At 39.5% G+C, this 22,439-nt stretch overlaps 1 protein-coding gene across 1 annotated transcript in view; it reads right to left on the reverse strand.

Annotated features, from left to right (window-relative positions):
* Positions 1–22,439, reverse strand: part of Myh15 (myosin heavy chain 15) — a 138,908-nt gene that overhangs the window by 30,192 nt on the left and 86,277 nt on the right. The window contains exons 28-34 of the mRNA XM_028755586.1: positions 17,483–17,609; positions 17,093–17,211; positions 15,420–15,616; positions 11,120–11,469; positions 7,896–8,020; positions 5,083–5,198; positions 40–232 (exon numbers count right to left, since the gene is read on the reverse strand). Coding sequence (XP_028611419.1) covers positions 40–232; positions 5,083–5,198; positions 7,896–8,020; positions 11,120–11,469; positions 15,420–15,616; positions 17,093–17,211; positions 17,483–17,609 — 1,227 coding nt within the window. The remainder of the gene's footprint in view (positions 1–39; positions 233–5,082; positions 5,199–7,895; positions 8,021–11,119; positions 11,470–15,419; positions 15,617–17,092; positions 17,212–17,482; positions 17,610–22,439) is intronic.

The raw sequence follows: 22,439 nt of genomic DNA on the forward strand, positions 1-22,439 counted from the left end.
TTATGCCTATCTTTGTTCTTTAGTATTGTTTGAAAGTACCTTCATTTGACCCTGAAGCTGACCCAAGGCTCTGGTCGTTTGTGACACTTGCCGGTTGGCTGCGCAAAGCTGAATCTCCAGCTCCTTGAGGTCCCCTTCCATCTTCTTCCTCAGCTTGGTGGCCTCAATTCTGCTTGACGCTTCCGAATCCAGACTAGACTGCAGGGAGCCCACAGCCTGCTGATGCTTCCCCCTGATTTCAGAGTAACATTTGGGGTGAATGTCACATATCCAAATTAAGAGCAGTTACCTCTTATTTTCAAGTTATGGAAAACATATTAAAATAAAAAATAATTCTCAGACATTAAAAAATATGAGTCTAAAGGTTTTTCATTTTATAAACAGAGAAAAGTTGACATTAGATTAATGAGTCTATTCTCATTAGAACAGACTAATAAAGTTTCTAGGTTAGATTCAACATAGAACCATGAAAACACTAGAATCATTTCAAGTTTTCTGTGTTAGCTTTTTCTAAGATTCATTAAAGGATGGTTCTGGGTAGTTTTATGTCAGCTTGACACAAGGTAGAATCGTTTCAGAAGAGAGAACCTCAACTGAGATAATGCCCCCACCAGATTGACCTGTGGGCAAGCTGTGAGACATTTTCTTTTATTATTGACAGTTGATATGAGAGGGCACTGCTCGCTGTTGATGCCAACCTTGGCTAGTGGTTCTGAGTGGGATACGAAAGCAGGCTGAGAAAGCCGGGAGGAGAAAGCTAGTAAGTAGTATTCCTCCATAGCTTTGTCTCTAATCCCTGTCATGAGTTCCTACCCCCACTTCCTCCAGTGATGGACATAGTGAAATTAATCTTTTCTTCTCCAAGTTGCATTGGTCATGGTGTTCTATCACAGCAATAACAATCCTAACCAAGACAAGTCAAGGACTGTAAACTCTAGATTTCCTGGGCTGTCTACAGAGGAAGAATATGTTTTTTAGATAATCATAATATTTAAACTACTTCCAAATGTTAAAACAAAATAAATGTCTAAACATAGCAGAAAAGAGATACTGAGGGTGAGTTTTTAAAAGCCCAGATATTGAGCTAGATTTCCTAATGGTCTATGGTCATGTTGAGATTTACCTTTTTTATCCTTATAGAGGCTGTAACAACAAACGGCGACATGTGTTTGTTATGGGTCAGAATTAGATTCCACACCAAGTTGCCATGGAGTGTGTCCAGACCTCTACTGTCAATCAGAAGAGCACCGCTCTTAGTAGAGTAATGTCTGGGTTTGCGAGTGGTTCCAAGGGAGGGCACTCCAGTTCATATGGCCATATTTCATTGTGGAAGGAAGAGCCTCAGAAATACTTGTAGAAAATATGCAAAGTAACTTTTACTTCATAGCCTAGTGTTAAAGCTGGTCTTCTGTCTTACTTTTAGTGCATATTCCTAGGCACTGTGTGTACACCTCACAGATTAGAGTTCTATCAGCTTGTAGACATATAAAGATAATGTGGGTAGCCTCCAAATTATAATGCTAAAGCCTTAAGCCCCAGAAATACAATACTGTACTTGGAGATGAGGCTTTAAAGACCTATGTAAGTGTCTTTAAAGAAGCAATGCAAATAAAATGAAGCTGCTGGGGAAGGGCCCTAATCCACTAGCACAGAGACATAAGAAGACAACAGCAATATATACTCACAGAAGAAATACCATGTGGAACTAGAGCAGCCATCTGCCTTCAAGCTGAGGATAGAGGCCTTAGGGAAAACTTGCTTGTTTACATTACAATCTGTGATCTATAGTGTCCAGATTGTGAAAACATGAATTTATATTGTATAAATCAGCCAGTCTGTGGGATTTTTGTTTGTAGGGTTTTGTTTTGACAGCACCCATTGCAAACTAATGAAGGAACAGGTATACTCTCTGTCACTTAAATCATGAGGAAGCTTCTCTGGTTTCCCATGAGGGAACTCCCTGTTTGGCTTCAGGAACACTCCCTACCCAGAACACTGAAGCCACTGTGGCCTGCCATCAATCGTCTATCCAGAAATACACTTTGTTTCAGCAAACTGAGTGTTTGAAATGCTAGCTTTCCTGTAGCTACCTGCAAAATTTCATACATGTTAATGAGCAGCAGAAAGTTCTACGGTTTAAGGATAGCGGCAATGACAATGGCCTAAGGATAGCTATAACACAGTCAACGTCACTCAACAGGGTCAAACAAAGCCTCAAGCATAGAGAGAGAGAGAGAGAGAGAGAGAGAGAGAGAGAGAGAGAGAGGGAGGGAGGGGAGAAGAAGAAGAGGAGGAGGAGAAGGAAGAGGAAGAAAGAAAGAGAGAGAGAGGAAGGAAGGAAGGAAGGAAGAAAGAGAGAAAGAGAAAAAACTGATGGCTAAACAGATGGATCAACGGTTTATGAGCATTTACTTCTTTTTCAGAGGACTCAAGTTTGGTTCCCAGAACCCAATATTGGGCAGCTAACAACTTCCTGTATCTTCAGCTCCAGAGGATTCAATACCCTCCTCTGGCAATGATGATGATGGTGATGGTGATGGTGATGGTGATGGTGATGGTGATGGTGATGGTGATAAGGAAAAGGAAAAGGTGGTGGTAGTCATGAATTAAGAGGGAATTTGGAGTAAATTGGAAGAATTTGAAGAGGAAAAGGGGATAGAAGTTATGTAAATACAATAGTCATGTATGAAATTCTCAAAAATAAATTTAAAAGTTAAAAATAAACAAATGAATGAAAAAGTATTATCCTTGAGGAAACTCAGTGGTTTTAATATCTTGGCGATTGTATCTGTGTTTAGATTATCATAATTTTCTTAAAGGCTAATTATTCTAATAATGTTACCAAGAAAATGGAACTTTTTAAGAACTGAATTATTTCTACCTTAGAAAATAAGACATAAAACAACGATCCAAATCATCCTTGAGTTTGGAAGTCCAGACTACAACACTACACAAAGCATCCTGCCAACACTGAGAACTCAAATATTTGTTAGAAGTAAATATCTCTCAGGCCAGCTGCTTGAACTTTCCCTCACCAATGGGCCTCTCTCTCTCTGGGTCTCTCTCAGAATTCCTCACCAGACCGACAGAACACTCAACAGCAGCGAATACATAGGGAGAGTCCCGCAAGTGCTAGGTTATAAAATCCTTGCCTTCTCTTTTGCCTTCTTGGCCTCTTCTATTTTCTTTTAATAGACATCTTCAGTTTTTGTGGTAATGTACATGACTCATGTTAACATAGGGTCTTCAACATCATCCTGCCCTCAGATAATATTTTTATGAGGTGTAAAAGTTACACTCATCAGTCTTCATTGCCTGGAATTTATGTTTGGGGTACATTTTCCCTTGTATTCTCCAATTCCTTCCAAACATGGATTCAGACTGAATCACCAGATTAGGGCAAGGCATTTGCTACAATCCGCAGTCCCGCAGAGCAGAGAGTGTCTGGGGTGGGGTGCGCACTGTTCTGTGAGATGCTCATCTGTCCTTTCTGGATGTACCGATTATAGCCACTGTGAGTCATCAGCTACAGCGTACACTGAGCTCGTGCCAGAGCCTCAGCCGCCCCTTCCTTTTCCAGCCCAATCACAGCTCATGTTCCCTTCAGCTCTCTCCTCTTAACCTTAGCTGTTTGGATCTCTGACTTCCTTTGCACTGATGATTATAATTGGGGAACTGTTCTCCGACATTCAGATGTACCTGATGCGACACAGACTCTCTGCGGATTCATTTTCCTCACTGGGTTTATTTATAGCTGAGGATTGACGTTACCTGAAGTCAACCTTTCTTTTAAAAAAAACTACAAAAGGATATGTTCGTTTTTGTTCATTTTGTACAGAAATAGCACAAATATTAGAGTTTTATTTGTTTCCCCTTTTCTAAAGAATTATTTCAGATACTCATAAGCACATCAGATTTCTTCACCACAGCCATTTCCAGAAAAATGCTTGTGAATAAGGGTTGAGTTAACTCGGAGCACACAGAAGGATGAACTTGGCTCCAAATCCCCACTAAATATTGACCATCTGGAAGTTTGCATGGAAAACAAGCTATGGGGGAAAGCCTAGTTCAACAGACCCCATTAACATGGCATTGGCTTGTTTTGTTAGTTTAACAAAGACACTGAAAACACATGGCCAGTTGAGCCGTGTTCTAGAATATTATCTTCTTTGCAGACTTATGGCTTTGGTTAAGGCAGTGGTTCTTAAAACCTGTGGCTCACGACCTCTTTGGGGGTCAAGCTTCCCTTTCACAAGGGTCACCTAAGACCATCGGAAAACAGACATTAATGCTACATTTTATAACCATAGCAAAATTACAGTTATAAGGTAGCAATGAAAATAATTTTATGGTTGGGAGTTACTACAGCATGAAGTTCATGTATTACAGGGTTGCAGCATTAGGGAGGTTCAGAGGTCCTCTTGAGTTAGGGGAATAGAAGAGTCAGAGAGATAATTTAGTCATCCTTAACTGTGTTTATTGTAGATCTGTAGACTAAAAATAACTTGCCAGCATCAGATTCCTGATCACCCCTATCACCTTCTGGCATGTGGGGCCATTTTTCCCTTCCCTGAAAATCCAAGCAGTAGAGTTGTCAGCCAGGAAGAAAAGGTTCAGCACCGGGAAATCCTGTGTCATCAGCGACCTGGCAGGTGAAACTGTCTCAACAAACAGCCTTGCTTTTTATTGGCTCTGCTTTCATCACAGGGACAGGCTTTCTCTCTCTAGGGTCCAACATTAGCTTAAAAGCACAGGATCTAACAGTCTGACCTTTCTTCTACGGTTCAGCATATCAGTTTCCTAACTGCCCCAGAATGGGACTTGATAGAAACAGACCCACACACCACAGGTTATCTCTACCAAATACAGTCCTCCCCACACTGGAGAACATAAAAATGGCAAGAGCAGGCAATGGCTGTATATAAAACAGTGGTGCACTTAGCGGGAATCCTAATGTCAGGTTACACTGAGTGTCCTTGGTCATGTTCTGGCAGGGGTCATCAAAGCAACCCTACAATGACTTCTGTTCATTCTGGGACTTGGACATATATGGCTGTTGTTCAGCAACATAATCCTAAATACCTCAACCTCTCTGCTTCTTCCTCTTTCTCCGACAGCTTTCTTTCCAGCTCTGCCTTAGCTTCTGAGAGTTCCAACTGGAAACGAAGGATCTTGCTTTCATTCCGTTCCAGAGCTTCCTGTAACAGAAAGCACCCAAGGAAGTCTCTTTCTGAACAAAAATTGTATTTTCTTCCCTTAAAAGCTATATCCCGAATGCAGTTGTCTTTAGAGTCACTGGATGAAATCTAGGTTCAAGTCGGGCCCCTGCGGTTAGACTAGGACAAGCGATGGCTTTCATTCATCATTTCGTATCTACCTCTGACATTGTTTGCTCTTTGAATAGTAGCCTATGGCTAGACCAGAGAAATAGCTCAATCATAAAGTTTTTGCCTGGCATAAATGAGGGCTTGTGTTCTATTCTCGGTACTACTAAGGGAAATATATATATATATATCTTAAAAACGAAAATGCTGAAGCATTTTTAAATAGAAAAATTTCAGTATGCTCTGTCACTGTATTTGATATTTAATTGCTGAGAGTATTCTTAGGTATTTTTCATTCAATCCATCTTTTGAGGTGAGTGGATAAAAGCTTCAAGGCTAGAATAAGGAAGGGGCTGTCACCTGCTCAGAGTCATTGCTGATTTTGGACTCCTGGGAAGTATTCTGAAAGCAAGCAGCTTAATCATAATTATTATTATTACTATAAAAGGGAATATTAATGGGTAGGAAGGTCTTCTGGGACTGAGTACTCAAATGATAAAGGTCTGACGCTTTATTTCCAAGAATGCTCTCAAAGGGTCATTCAATTTTAAAAGTGGAAATTTGGTAGAAATCTGCAAAGCCTTTTCTGAGGAAAATATGTATCAAAGCAGGGCAATCAAGCAAACGACAAAATACCTGAAGAATATGTAGCAGCATACGTTGCACTGCAAGCTGCCTGCCAGCCAAGTCTGGACAATCCAGACTGAGGGATAGTTTTGCACCTTCCCTGAGGAGTGTTTTTTTATCTGCTGCAGAGTGAACTGAGTAGTCACAGTCAAACAGCGACGACGATGACAACAAAAATAAGCTGTTGGGGATTTTAAGAAGGCCTCCTTAGCTCCTCTCTCAATCCTGACAGACATAAGTCGAACGCAAATGCTCCATACCAGTCTCTGCAGAGGGAATGGTAGTTTCTTTGAGGGGAAACTCTCCCTCTAGAATGCACCGAGAAAGTGATCATCACAGGAAACCTCAAATCAATTCAGTCGTATGGCTCTGGAGAGATTATTGAGTTTTTCATAAAGCCACAGTCCCCAAAAGAAATAATCTGAAGTTAACAAATACACGTGGAAAGCGATGAAGCATTTGTGAGGCTAAGTTGCATCTCGACCAGATAGTGAGGTATACTGCCATCTAGTGGTAGTGAACGGTACAAGTGTTATGGCCTCAATAGAGCTCTGATGCTGTTGCTAGTTCATTTAAAATACAACTATCCCAATATATTACACAAAACTAAAACTGCTCCCAAAACATATTTTGTTGCTATAATGTTTAAATATATAATGCATATTTAGTAAAGATCATTTCTTGTATTTAACGTGGTGGCTTTATAAAGTTCCCAGCTAGAGTAGCCAGAGACACAAAGACAAGTAAATAAAACGAAGTTCTCAACTTTGCACAAACCAGCCTTCCCAAGGAGTATCACTGCCAACTGAAGGGGTAAAATGTCAATAAAATGAAGAGATTCTCCTGAAATGTTTATGCATGAAGGAGCAATAAGTGAATTGAGAGTACTTTATTTCAAAGGCACACACAGACGTGTGGTACCTCTGCCTTGCCAGTTTCTTATAGAGATGGAGAGGTGAGGCAGTTCTAACAGTAAGTGCTTGGATGGAGAAGTTCTCACAGCATAATTTTCTATTACCATACTCCCCAAGAGGCCCCACCTAAAGCAGTCTACCACATCTTTCAAAACTCATCTCCTCCACGGGAAGGGTATGTGTATTTCAATGCGTCCAGATAGACATTCAGGGGCTGCTTCCAGATGAAACGCAGTTGAGAGCAAAGAGTCTCTCTAGAGCTCATGACTAATTGACCACCTAGTGACTCTGGAAAGGTGACTTCCTTTTCCGGACACATCATCTTCTTTAACATCAGATCTTCTCAGTGGCCCTGTCAATCACCTAGTCCATGTCTAGGGATAAAGCATGAGATGTTTCCAGAATGCAGAAAACATCCCTGTCAAGAACTCTGCACACAAATGACCTTACAAGGATGGAATGTCTGAGAATTCCACGTGGAGTCTCCTCTCACCAACAGATTTGTGGGGAGGGGGAGGGTACATTTAACAGACTGTTTTAAGAAGGCATGTATACAAATGCATTTAAACTTCCAACTTTGGATAAATGTTTACTGAGTAACCTATGGGCCAACAATCTTCCATCAAATGTATTTCCATGTTAATATCCCAGGAAATTCCAAGGGACTTGGTTTAAATGCAGATTTTGATTCAATAAAATTGGGGTCAGGGAAGATATTCTCAAAGTCTAACAAGCCCCTAGATGTTCATGTGCATGTTCTATGAGTGTGTAGGCTAGGGATAAAGTAAATAAACGCATCATGATCGTCTGCCCTATGACTGGAGAACTTGTGTTTATAGGCGATTATCTTGCTCTCTCATCCTGTTTCCTTTGTAAAATGGAGACAAGGGTTTGCTGGGGTGATTGAAGCCTGTGGCATGATACATAGCATATACTGAACACCCGAGTAAGTGCTGCACTGTGGTGGCCATTTTTAATGATGGCAGATCTGCTTTGCACTCTGAGAGCTTCGCCCTCCCTGGCAATCTACCTCTGTCTCTTCCAGCCTCACTTGGACTTCAGTCTTCTCTTGTTCCATCAATTTCTTGGCCTTTTCCACTTCAGCCAAATTCTTGATCCCTTCTCTCACCTGGCTTGTGAGACTACAGATCTGTTCTGAAAGAAGGAAGATCAGGTATGTTAGTGGAAACCCACTCTCACACACAATTCCTTTTTACTGGGACTATGTTGCCCTTGTCAACTCCCTGGGAAAACTAACCCTCATCCACAGAGAAAATTATTTGGAATAAGGGAAAAAAGGAAACACTTCCTTAGTGTATTCCTTACATACACACACACCAGGAATCCCTGCACTTTAGTGGGCAAGTTTTAATGTCAACACCACTGGCTGCCATTGTACCAGCCACCACTCAACATTGGAACAGAACACTTAAACATATACCAGGATATCATCTACAACAGTAAGAAAAGCAGAAGAGACTCTGGGAAGACAATGGCTGTCACTCAGGCACTTGAAAGTTCTGGTTAGATTTTAATGGACACAAATTAGGTCAGCAGTGAGGAACCCTCCACTACCTGACACTATCTTGTAGTTGGGTCTGACACTTTACACAGAGGGAGGCTCTAGGCCCTAACTGTTATGCTGTATAGCTAAGAAACTTGGGGATTTACCAAGCCCAGGAGAGAACTCAACAGCTCACCTGTTCCTCTGGTTCTCAGTCCTAGACTAAGATAAAATAGGTCAGTCTCAGTGCCAGGTGTGAAATATATCTTTATACGATGTTGTTGGGGACAGTCCCCCTTAAAACACAGGCTGTTGACATGTCTTTACTAACTACCATAACTGAACTGTAAATCCCTATTTCTTCAGCCATTATACACTCCAGTTGCAGGAAATAGAGAAGCAAGCTGGAAATGGGCTGGAAGTTTCAAGAAGGTGCTATATAGAATTCTTGCGGCGGCGGGGGCGGGGGAGTGGGTAACAATGTTCTCAGTGTGAAGTCTGCATGATCCAATACTGACCTTCTAGGCAAAATACACTCACTGGCACAACAGAGGCATGACTGTTATGGGGGTAACTCAACATTTGTTGATTTGATTTAAGGCTCAATCTACAATAGGAAATTCATACCTGGTACTATGACCTTGGTCACAAGTCTACTGTTGGAACAATCACAGGCTCAAGTGAGAAAGCTAATCCTGCTGCTTTGCTAAAGGACTTGCTATAAGGTTGCCTCATCAATACTGATGTTTAAACTCTCAACGTAGTGCTACTTGCAAGCCTTGGTCAGATATGTTTCTCTTTGCAGTGGGCAGCAGTTTATCCAGAGATGGCTGGCTTAAATGCTAACAGTAAGTGACTGTTGAACATTCTACCCTGCACTAGATACCTGTTATTGTTAACTTCAAGTCCCAGGGAACATGGCAGAAGAGGATGCAGAAAAAATACAAGAGCCTGAGGATAGGCAGAGTGTTGTAAATACTTTCTCTTGAACATACATTGATGTCACACTCATGAAATTACATCAGCTGTGGTTACCTGCCACAAGACATACACAAGACTGGGACTGCCCGCCATGGATGGGGGAGGAGTTGCTAAGGCCCCACTTGCCCTGGCCATCTGTAAGCAGTTAATGGCTACTAGGGAATAAGGAATCATTTTCCTTGAGCATAGAACATTGGTTTTATGCCCATGGTCCAGTAAATGTCCAGTCCATGCTCGTGGGAGCTTCATTAACTAAACTCAGCCTATTAGCAACAACAACTACAAAGGCAGGAATGTAAGAGACAAACTTGTTGCAGAAAATAGAAGCTTCAACAGAAGGAGGGAGATAATAGAGGGGATAACACTGGATGTATATGATTAAAATACATTACGTATGTGGTTGAAATTATTATGGAATAGTGATTTAAAGGATTCCAAAATTCTTGCAAAAAATTAGGTAGAAGATCGTATGAATTATAATCCTTTTCTACTGGGAAAAAACTCAAAGCAGGTTCTCAACTCTGATTAAACTGTATGATCATCTTAAGAGCTTTAAAACAAAAGCCCGAAAGTATGTAATCTGCATCCCAGGCCACACATGGAATCCATTGGCCTCGAGGATTTATGAAAAGTGAAAATTCATAAGCTTTACCCCAGATCCACTGAATTGAGAGCTCTATGGTAGGTGCTACTGGCTGTTCCTAGGTGGAACATGGCTGAGCTTTGGGGCCACTGATCCAGCACAGCCCAATCAGTGAGTTAATAATCATGGACTGCATAAGGCAACCAAGAAGACTCACTCATGCCTCCATGAGTAACGCATTTGCATCCAGGGCACTTCAGGGTTTTCCTGCATATCACTGTAGGCTTTAAAATAACTTGGCAGTCACTTTAATTTGCTTTTGGGCAATATACCAAGAAGTTTAAATCTATTTTCTCAACTCATCAATTTCACTTCTAGAGATCTATCCAATTGAAATATTTTAAATATGCATAAATACATGTGTAGGAATATATAGTATATAATTATTCAGAATTGTGTATAATCAGGTTTAAAATTAATGAGATGTAGTTAACTAGGTGTGAGTTATACTTATGAAGTAATATGCAGTTTCTTTTTTTAACAATGTAGCACATCTCCAAGGCTTGGCATGCAAAGAACCACAAGGTGCATAGGACAGTAGCATAGCTCAGTAAAGTATGCACAGACAGGAGCCCAGATGGTTGGGCTCAAGTCCCAGATCTATAACTTATGAACTGTAAATCAGAAAAGTAACTTAACCTTGTATTTTGCAGATGAGGACATTAAAATGAAGGCTAATCTCACAGTTGAACTATGAATAAATGGATGTAAGAGAACCCAACATATAGCATGGGTTACGGAATTTTTTTAAATATTCAAAATATATTGATATGTGAAAGTTAAATGGTACAGAAAATGTATAATTTGGGCAATATATTCCTATGAATATGTATGTGGAAAATCGCAATAAGGCTGTGGAAATGAATATATTCTTGAGAGTGGTTTCTTTATAGTAAGGAAGTAGATCAAAGGGGTGGTCTTAATATTACCTTTAGAATTAATTCAATACAAATAACAACTGCAGTATTTTTTTTTCAGAATGAAATATTCAGACTTTGAAAGTTTTAATACTGGATGAGAACATGAAAACGCTAAGGCTCTCCACCCCAGGAAGACAGCTTTGCCCTGAAACCAGACTCTCCCCAAACCCGTGTCTTGCTTTGGCTGTGAGCCCAGCTGACAGTACCCTGAAGGTCCTGGTTTTGCCTCTTCAGGGTCTCCTGGGCCTCGGTGCTCTCCTCACAGGCTTGCCTGAGCGTGAGGACCTCAGAGCTGAGGGCCCGAGCCTCCTTCTGAGAGGCCTGCAGCAGCTCCTGGGCCTCTTCCAGCTTCTGCTTCCAGGCAGCCAGAGCCTTGTCAGAGTGCTGCTGTTTCTGCCCCAGTGCCACTGCCACAGAGCGAGCCTTCCCCAGGTCAGACAGGGCATCCCCCAGCTCCAGCTGGAGCCTGTTCCTGGCCCTCTCCAAGGAGGCATTCTTGGCATTGGACACGTTCATGGCTTCTGCAGCCTCCTGCAATCGAACCGCCAGCTTCTTCCTGAGGAGAAAGTCAAAGGGTTCAGTGACTGAGACCAACACAGGGCATTCTGTAAAGGTAGCTCAAGCATCAAAGCGTCTGGTCCACAAAGCCAGCTTCGTACTGATGCCCAGCCTGTGACTTCTGTGTCGACATGAATGTTACTTACCTTCCCTTACCAGCCTGGATCTGAAATTTGGGCTCTCTTTGAACTCCTATTAAGAAATATCTGCTTATCTTAACACTTTCATGGCTAATAAAATATTACTGATATTTGATAAGAAATAGGAGAAGCAAGTTTGTTTTGAATACCTTACCAACAGCAAGCTGCTTACAAATACTTACACATGTTGGAAGAGTCCCTAAAGCGATCCTTGGATGTTTCTTCCAGAGAACTCTATTGTTCTCTCCTGCTCAGCCTCTTCCTGTTATCACTTGCTTTCCAGTTCTTACAATTCCTCCTTCTCTGTGACTTCCTCAGCATCTCGAACCCCAAATTTGCATTCATCCCAGATCTACTCGACGACAGTGGTCCTTTAGCAGGTCTCACTGTTTTAACCTCCCCTCTAGCACCTTGTATGTTAGAGTGATGTGCTAAGCATACCTCCTCTGTTCATGTGATACAGAACTCTTAGGAAGTCTAATGTATGGACTACATCTTCATCTACATGTCCTGCAGAAATACAGCAGTACCACTAGATGCCTTCATTAAAATGAGTAGATTTTCCTTCATGAAATGAGTAGATTTTCTTTCACGAAACAAATGAGCATTGGCCCCACTGTGGCTATATGAGAAAGGACTTCAATAAATCAGACGTACCAGACAACTAGCCCCAAAGCAGCATGATGTGGCTTCCTGTGTGTGGCATCCTAAAGCAATCCAGACTGTTCTTGTTATCTGGAAGGCCATGAGCTCTACTCCTTCCATATCCACTGGTTTCATCATGTAACACTTTGATGCACTTTCATATAGGAAATTCTGGCACTTACACCAGCCAAAAAAAGTAGGCTGCTAAAATCATCATATATATATTTTAATTATGCCTATGGTGATTGGCACTGGAAAATTGCTCTGGTTTGGAAACTATGTTGGTTTTGTCAGGACTGAGAGTTTTAAGAAACACTGGAGATATTTAATATAACATCTGAGAAAGCCCAGAGCAAACTGGACACATTGATCTGATTGTTTCATTTTATTGATAATCTGTTGTATATTTAAAAGAAACTATTACTGTTTTGTGCCTTTGTAACTTGCCAACAGCATGTGCATTCTCAACTGCCTACATTATAAAAAGAGATATGAGAGAATAAGAAATTAAAGATGTTATTCTCAGAGCAGAACCAGAAAATGGACTCAGAAGAGAGGATCTTTTACTCCTAGGACTTTTCATTTCTCTGTAACTGCTTGCCTTCCTGAGGTGATTTGGAGAAAAGGTATATTTATATAATATTCAAATAATGTAAAAACAAAACCATTCAAATATTACCATGTTACCCACTATTTTTTTCTTTGTCCATCACCTACTATAAAACTAATTATAGCAAATACATCTGATCAGATGCATTATCCACATTCTTTCCTTCCTTTCTATCTAGCACCCAAAGAAGCAGCTATCAGCTATGATGATGAGTAGAAACTTTCAACTGGAATCTTCAATCACTATCAAGAAGTGAATGACAGATTTGGGTATAAAGAGGAGTTCCCGGTCAACTCTCCACTTCTCTGGGGTCCAGGATTTTATAAACACCTACTGTGAGTAGTTTTAGTACCTGTCATTCCTAAGCCCTTCTTGAGCTATGGTGGATAGAGGTGGATTATTAGGTTCCCTTCTGGGAGACAGCATAACAGCTATTCTATAAGTGTGCTCACAGTTCAGGTGAGGAACTGAACAGGATTTCTGGTTGAAGCAAAAAAGAATTGTATTGATTATTCTTGGATCTTTGCCAAGCTATCAAATCATGTTCTTTAAAGTAAACCTTTAATGGTTGTAAGCTGGAGAGTCAATTTTATGATTTCTCTCAAACACATGCAGTTACTTAATCCATAAGCCAATAAGCACTCTTTTGTGCTGGATTTTGGACTGGCTGGTCTCCCAACTCCTAAAGATTTTTAGAATACCTTTCAAAACTATTGAAACCTGATAATATATAAAACGATATAAACCTGATAGTCTAACTTTAGGGGTGTTCCAAGAATAAATTCTTTTAAAGGGACCTTTGTCCCACAAGACAAATAACAATTGTGATAATAAATGTTAACAGGTTTTCAGTTGTCCCATCTCTACAAAATGCTTCACATTATATCCCAGTCTGATATTAAGACCCAGTGCCTCCCATGATGGATACACATACATATGTAAAATTAGTTATTTGTTGTACCAAATAAAGTGTATGATTACAAGATGGCAAAACCATTCATCTACATGCACATGAGGCTGCATGACAAAGTTCTGACTCTCACCAGACAGATGCCTGGACTATGCTGGTTTTGGATAAAATCATCTATACAACTATTTTTGGTGTTTCTTATTTGCCTTACTTTTGCCCTTTTTTAAAATAAAATCACAAGGCGGGGAGAGAAATAAAACAGGAAATAATACATGGATCCAAACTAAACTTAATTAATGAAACCATTAAGCAGGAAGTCTTTGCCTTGCTCCCATGCAGGCTGAAACAGAGGCCAAGATTATGGATGTATAAGAACCCACAAATAAACGTGGGACCATTTTCTACTACCTTGTAGTGATAATGTCAGTATGAGTAAGTTTATAGAAATAGATAATATGCCAAAAATTTTAGGAAGCCAAATATCAGGGAAGCTAGATTAGTCATTAGAAGTCTTACTACATCTTACAGGAGAATATTATAATAGGAATAGTAACTTTGGAGAGACTAAGATTTGGTACAAAAATAAAGGGATATGGCTTGCATAAATTTCTAGCTTCAAAGAAAGGCTTAGTACACAGGACTACCTGCCCCAATAGAATTGTAGAAGAGCTGAAGAAAAGTTACCCTTAGTAAAACAAATGTATAAAGAAGCTTTGGAGGCCCTAAAACACTCTCCTTACATTCAATGGTGGAGTGAAATTAAAGAGCATATGGAAAGACATATATGAGAACTACAAAGGAAAGAAGAAATGAAAAGACTTAAGATAGGTTATATTTCTGCTTGTTGAGTATTTGTTTTACTTATTAAAATCAAATGTCAAAGGTTAACTTTTTCTCAGACTTCAGTTTAGCACCTGTAACCGAAAAGCTCTGACTGGTGGGGGTGGGGAGAGCGAGATTAAAGCCTTCCCTCCCTGGCTTAGCTAAAATGCGTCTAGCTGGCACAGAATATGTGACCATTTGAACTTTAGGCTATAACCATTTAAGAAATGTTTTGTTTCATTCTCCTTGAATAGCTATGTACTAGACACTCTTTGCAATGCAAATAGGAAATGTTATAATTACTGCTGTAAGAAATATAAATGAACCCTGTGGCCCTGGGAAAGCAGCTTCAGTCCCTGTGATTTGTCTCTCCAGTACAGACACAGATAATACATTCTCAGAAGCTCAGGAAAGATTCAAACTGCTACCTGGAGCAATCCTTTCTGAGTCACCTGCTACATACATCCTACTTGGGTCCTGTACTCTGCTGGAGCTGGTCCCCAGCAACAAGTGCTAGTGGCCCAATTTTTAAAGCATAACTCATAGTCCCAATCTTCTAGAAATATTTTTATTATGCTCCTAGAAAGAACATTTTTCTTTCTCTATGACCCTTTTATAGTCTCAATAACCTATATTATGATATTTTAGCTTTTCTATACTATATGCTTCTTGCCAGAAGTAACTGTTTCAGCTTTTGTCTTGGGCTTATTAAAGAACTCATGAAGGAGTTGTTAAACAGACAACATGAGGAAACATTGCTGTTCCGCTCATTCCCCTGTATGTGACCAGTTCCTGGTTGAACACAACCTTGACCTACTCACTTGGCTTCTTCCAAGTCTTCAGTTCTCTGCATAACATCGTGTTCATACTTCGTTCTCCACTGTACTGTTTCCTTGTTGCCTTTGGAGAGAGCCCGGTGCAGCTCAGCCTTGATTTCTTGTTCTTCTTCATACTGCTCTCGTAGAAGGTCATTGTCATGCTTGGTTGACTGCAGAGCATGGGCAAGGGCACTCTGAGACTATAAAAGACACACACATACACATTTTACCACTAGCAATGCAGTCTTTGGAAGTGATATACTCTTTTCAAGTAAAGCCAACACTGTAAAATTCAAGTTGAACTTAAATCCAGTCAGGTAATAGAAGGAAAGATTGGAAAAAGACAAAACGGACAGAATGTCTAACTTGTCACTAAGACAGGAAAGAAATGTGTATTTAAAGAAATGACAGCCTGACTACATGAATTTCAGTACCAGAAATGCCTGGCATATACTGAGAAACACTAAAGTACTGTTCATTGTCATTTAGGTACTATGATTTATATTTAACAATACATCCGTCAGATGTTGTTCAAGCCAGAAAGTGTAAGATTTACTCTATCACTTTCATTTTACTGATCAGAAAAATAAAATCCTTATGTTTACCTTTAGATAACTATAGTGTTATAGTACTTTCTGTATTTATTGGACAATGGAGCTGATTTTAGTGAACATTTCTACCATTTAGATGGTTGTATGTCTAACAAAATGGCACCATCCCCAGGAAATAAGCTCCTGAAGAGACTAAGGTTTCCATCAGTACCCTTGGGTCATTTTGGCAAAGTTGAAGAACAAAACAAGCACCATCTTAGACAAGAGCCTGTCTGGGAGCTCATGGAGGAGCTAACGGCATCCTCTGCCACGTATCTCCATGGTGAATGAGGAGCAGCAACACCAAATGTTATTGAGAGAATGAGCACAGAAATATGAAGAAAACATTAGAGATTTACAAAATATCATTGAATAAAAATATTCAAGTTGTGAGAATTTCATAAGCATCCAGGTTGAAGGGGTAGGGGTACGATGAGTTTTTCTGCAGCATCTCACCCGTCTTGAGAAAGATGAAGATAACAGGCACCAGATTCTCAGAGGTTCTGAAGTACCCTCTCTATCTATGGTAGATAGATGATTCTTTACTTCTCCCCGGGAAAAAAAATGATGTGTTGCATATGTATAATAAATCTCAATTGTATGTAAGTATACAAAGATATTTTTTTAAAGAATCAAACTTTATCACAACAGAAAATCACCAAACCTCAAAAGTAAACCAGAAGAGAGGTAGAAATGGACAGAGAATGAACAGAAGTAAATTTTTACACATCCATATAGTGAAACTCCCTGGAAATGTACCATTTGGTGGTGGATGATTAAATGCTTAAGCCTTGAGGATCTTCAGTTCAAGTAAGAAGCATGGTCCAAGCACACACCTTTCTTGACCTAAATCTGACAAACTACAGATGTAATTTTAATAATATGGAAAATTCTTCAGTTATCAGAGGTCCTACTGGCACTAACAAAGACCAACATGCCACTTCCCCACTACATCCTGAGTGTTTTCCCCTTTTTCCTTTTCAAGAGAAAACACTGAGTCTCACCAGCCAAGCACTACTTTTCTTCTCTTTGTTTTGTTTCTTAAACATATACCATGTGACTGAGGAGACATGATTGCCACATTACCCTACTCTCCTCGTCCAGCTGCGCCCTCAGTTCTTCGACTTGCCGAGTGCAGTTGCTCTTTTCCCTGGAAAGTTGGCTTATCAGGGTCTCCTTTTCTTCCAGTCTTTTAAAGAACTCACCTAGGGAAAGATTTCATAAGGTAAATTAATTATGGTCTTTCTCAGTGACTGCCATTACTGCTTATTGTCTTTCAGGACTATCCCAAGGACTCCCACACAAATACTATTTATATTTAGAGAATGCCAGAAAAGATGCATAATATCAAAACCAGGACGATGAGCCTTTCCCAGACAAAAAAGGGAACCCTAAAAGAACTGATCTTTAGCTGTATGTCTGAGTCTCTCAGGTTGGAGAATTATTCCCAGAGGAGGCAGCAACACACCTACTCACCACTCTCACTCTGCAGCTTTGTCTTCTGTGCTGTCAGATCATTTGCTAACTGAGTCACTTCATCCAGTTTTGTGTTTGCTTCATTCAAGCGCCTCTCATACAGACTACAGACTTTCTCAGCATTTGCCTGTGAGTTGCAAAAGAAGGGTTAGACTTGGCATAGAAGGTTCACAATAAATTAGCTGCATAGGAAGGACAGAAAAGCTTTCTCCAGGACCTGTATGACTTCTGCTTCTGGAGTAAAGACCACAGCCAGCATCAGAAAAGTGTTATCTTTTAAATTAAACACCTTGAAAAAAAACCCAAAGCTTCTCGTTACTCAAATCCAACTCCCTGGATTCTCAGAGCCTCTCTAGAATTTTACAGTCTTCCAGAAAAGGCAACATGTCACATACCAATGTAGTGTCAGATATAATCCTATAATGATACTGTATTAAATATTGATCTTTCTCTTTCAATAATCTGTGTTTCTTGTGGATAAATGTTCTGCCCGATCTTAACTTCTGAAGTTTCCTAGAAAGAAACTTAAATATATTAGAAGAGAAAAAGCAAGAAAAAAGATGGATAGGGAGAGGAAAAGCATAGAAGAAAATCTAGAAGGGCAAACAGGATTAACAGGAGAAACTGGACATATCTGAGCTCCAATAGCTCAGTACAACATCTGCGTAAATAACTGTATCCTCTTATCAAGAGGGCTGAGGCTCAAGACAATCCTACTAACTAACATTTCAGTTTCCAACTCTAACTTCTCTGAATTGGCTTTTCATGCTCAGTAAAAGGGATACATCAGCCTTTCTACTCCTTCCTGCTGTGTGTAACAAGTCTAATCAAGTCCAATCATCAGATTTTTGTCACACTCTAGAAATTAATGCAAGTCCTTTCAATTCTCAAGGTCCTCAGAGAGGAGTAAATATAAGATTGAAGTGGAGTGAACACCTAAGAATTAATTATAGCTTTCACTCTCATGATTAATATGAGTAGAAACAATAAATTATGTTAGTGTGCTCTATGGTTCTATAGACTTTAAATTGTGAGGTTGTTGGTGGTGGTGGTAGTTTTGTGAAACCCTTCTGCCTTCCCTACTGATGAAAGTAATAATAAAAATAACTAAAGTAGAAGTTAATACTTCAATAGGCTCTTTAGATTATATGTTAAATTTCAGTTTCTGTAACAATCACATAAATGCATTCTCTCTCTAAAGAGAGAAAACTAGAAATTAAATAAAAAGGTGAAAGATGATTCATTCTAGCATTTAAGGAAACACTGAGAGCCAGGGAAATGGTGAAAGATGTTGGTAAACTCAACAGTTGCAATGTTAGCTTAATTGTTATGAAATACTAATGGTCAACATAAGGCAAATTTAGAGGCACCCCAGGGCAAAAGCAGTGGGAAACTTCTGAGCCAACAAAACTCTTAGACATATCTAGCTGGAGACTCTTACGTTGTAGATTGCTCTCTTTAAGCTTATTCTAGTGAGTATTCTAAACTTCTCACAACCAATTACTAACTCATACCGTCTTACATCTCCATATGAATACTTAGCATAAAATAGGTACTTAGTCAATGTCTACAGCAAACTATTGTAGTACTTAGTAAGAGGTTGGCTGGTATACAGACTGAAGTCATACTTAAACTTTCCTCATAAAATACAATCCAAGTATTTACTAGTTAGATAGAATATCATCCCTAGATTATCAAAGACAAAAAAGAAGCAGAGGAAGAAAAGGTAGAAGGAGGAGGAGGAGGAGGAGGAGGAGGAGGAGGAAGAGGAGGAAGAGGAAGAGGAAGACGAAGAAGAAGAAGAAGAAGACGAAGACGAAGAAGATGAAGATCAAGAAGAAGAAGAGAAGAAGGAGAATTATTCCAGCACATGCCTATTGGGAGGCTGACAAAGAATACCTTGAAGTCCCAGCTTATGGATATTGTAAAGTCCATACAGGCTTGTCGCTAGTAGGGAAGCCAAGCCTGGTAGAGACTCAATGACCAGGTTCTAATACAATACCACCAGCACAATGGTGGCCATAGCTTTGATGTTAAATGCCAGGGGTCTTTAATTATCTATACACCACACACAATGAAAGAATGTGGAATCATGATTAATGTAACCATTTTTAGGTCACCAGCTATTGTAAAACATATTTTAAATTTGAAATATATTTTCTCACATGTCCAAAAATGATTTTGATAATTATAGTTGGTACATATTTTCTTTCCTCACAATATCCCTCAGACGATGGCTTCATTTTATGAAAGAAAACAGTATCCCAGAGGCTTGATATCCTGTCCACATTCAGAAGGATAGTAAGTGTCAGATTTGGAATTTGAACTAAAATGGCCTGCATGGATATATTTAGAAAGAAAACAATATGAAAGAAAACATAAAATATTAAATTCTTAGACATCTATTACATGAAGAAGTGATCATAAAGGAAATGTTAAAGATTAAATCGCTAGATTTACTAATTGACACTTACTGTCCAAAGCCTGGGTCACTTAGAAGACCAGATAAACACATTACTACATAAAGTATATTTATTTTACATCTCCAATGAGATATGACTCTAACCTATGGGCTTATCAGATAACAACTCTGCTTACAAATAAGGGACCAGGAAGGAAGCAGGTGCCAGAATGGGAAGTGCCAAAAACAAAACACCTGCTTTAGGGAAAGGTGGTGGGTTTGGATTTATATGTGCTGATTTGTGAGAAATAAGATATTACTGAGCATAAAAATTATTATGCTTTTAAGAAGAGCATAGAGGGTTGTGAGATGCACTTCTGGTCATACCTCAGGGTATACTGTGTTATATATCTGTCTTAAAGGAAGGAAAGATGATGAATATCCATAAGATATCTCAATGGAAAAAAAGCAAAAAAATGAGCCACAGAGTGGTAGTATTTTAGGAGACATTCATGTGATGACATTGCTGAGCTGTACATACTTGCAAGCTATCAACCCACCTGGGAAGACAAAAAAGCACTGCTTCCTTTAGGCGTAGCAGCACATGCTGGGTACCTATGAATAGTGCTAGAAATTAGTATGGTATTTTTAATTAATAAAGCACTTTATAATCAGGATTTGCAATAAACAATATGGACATGTATCTAAACGTTGCCTACACAGAAATATAGCTTACAAAAGAATTATAGCTTCATAAGAACTTCAATTTAAACCTAAAGATAAATAATAAATTTTGATTTGGGGGAAGAGGAAGCTAATGGGATGCACGTTCATCTTAATTCTCCTTCTTAAGATGAGTAAAAATGCTATATCTCAGAAAATTCAAAAAATAATGGGTATTCAAAATAGTGTGAGAATTTGTATAACATCTAAATTGCCCCAGGGCTCTTTATCAGAATATCTTTCATTTGAAAATGCTTTATCTTCCTTTGAGCAACGGCATTCTTTCCATTATAACTTGAAAAAACAATTCAGATAAAAGTTCAGCATAATATTTTCACCTTTAAGAATGAACACAATGGTGTTTGTGTGTGTGTGTGTGTTCATGTGAGCACACATAGGCACAACTGCCACAGAGCTCATGTTGAGAGCAGAGGACAGCTTGATGAAGTCAGTTATCGTCTTCCAACACGTGGACCCCAGAGTCTGAACTCAAGTAACCATGATTGGCAGCAAACACCTTTACCTAGAGGGCCATTTTTGTCAGCCCCAGAATCAAAATATATTATCAAAACTAGTTAAAGCATCAAAAGAATGTGATCATATGCATGCATGCATATAATTAGGAGACGAAGCCAATCTCTTCTGTTTAAATGTGACACTTGGAGCAAAAGGCATATGAGGATGCTAATGCCAGCGACTGCAAAGATTGTACAAGTCACTGTAAATATGAACAAAATAAGACTTAGTTTCTGCTTTAGAGAAGTTCTCCCTTTAAGAAAGGTTAAAAAACTTTGCAGTACAAGAAAGATCTACAAAGTGCTATCAGAATTCTAGAACAGATGACATTTTAAAACAGAAAAAAGAATTTGAGTATTTCAGAGAAGAAAATTAGCATAGAAAACCTGATGGCTGGATGCAGTGGCATACACTTTTAATCAAAGAACTTGGGAGGCTGAGGCAGATGGATGGATCTCTGTGAGTTCAGGGCCTGGTCTATACAGTGAGTAGTTGCATTTCACGCCAGCCAGAGTTACATAAAGCCTGTCTCAAAAAAAATGAAAATGAAAAAAAGAGAGGAGGGAGGGAGAGAGGGAGGGAGAAATGGAGAGGAGAGAGAGGGGGAGAAAGGGAGGGGAGAGGAAGAGAGAAAGGGAGGGGAGATGAAGATGGGGAGAGAGAGAGAGAGAGAGAGAGAGAGACTTTGGTGAAAAACAAACATTTATATTTGAATGAAAATAATTCAAATTAATGAAACCTAGAACTGGTGGCAATGGAAGCTGAACCTAATGACAGTCCATGCACTATCTTGAAAGCAGACACGTGGAGTTAATTTGTCAATGGGGACATAACTCCATAAATTTATAGTTTAGAAAAGTACAATATAGATATTATGTAGGGTGAATTTGAACAGTGAAATATTAGAAACAAAACCAATAACTTAGGGAACTATAGTAGTCTGGTTGCATGGTAAGAAGAGACCAACATGAGAATGGGGGAGGGAAGCAGAAAGACAGTGAAGTATTGACATACTGCAATAATGAAATGGAAAGCAAAGAACAGCAGAAAAAGCAAGGGATTGAGGCATAGAGCCTGGCTGTCTGGAAGAACGGGGTCCCAGTGGCAGAAATGCACAAAGGGAATGCCCTTCTGCAGATGAAAATGGTGGCTTGATTTTACATATGCTGATTTGTTGAAAGTAAAGCCATTAAGGATCTTTGAGAGAACCACTTAGAGGAACACTTTCAGAAAAGGCTAGCAAAATAAAGACAGGTCGAAGGGATCTAAAGAATGAGCAGGTGATTAGCTGTATACGTATCCCACTTGGAGAGGAAA

The sequence above is a fragment of the Grammomys surdaster genome, unplaced genomic scaffold (genome assembly GCF_004785775.1).
Source record: "Grammomys surdaster isolate TR1022 unplaced genomic scaffold, NIH_TR_1.0 126066, whole genome shotgun sequence".
Lineage (NCBI taxonomy): Eukaryota > Metazoa > Chordata > Mammalia > Rodentia > Muridae > Grammomys > Grammomys surdaster.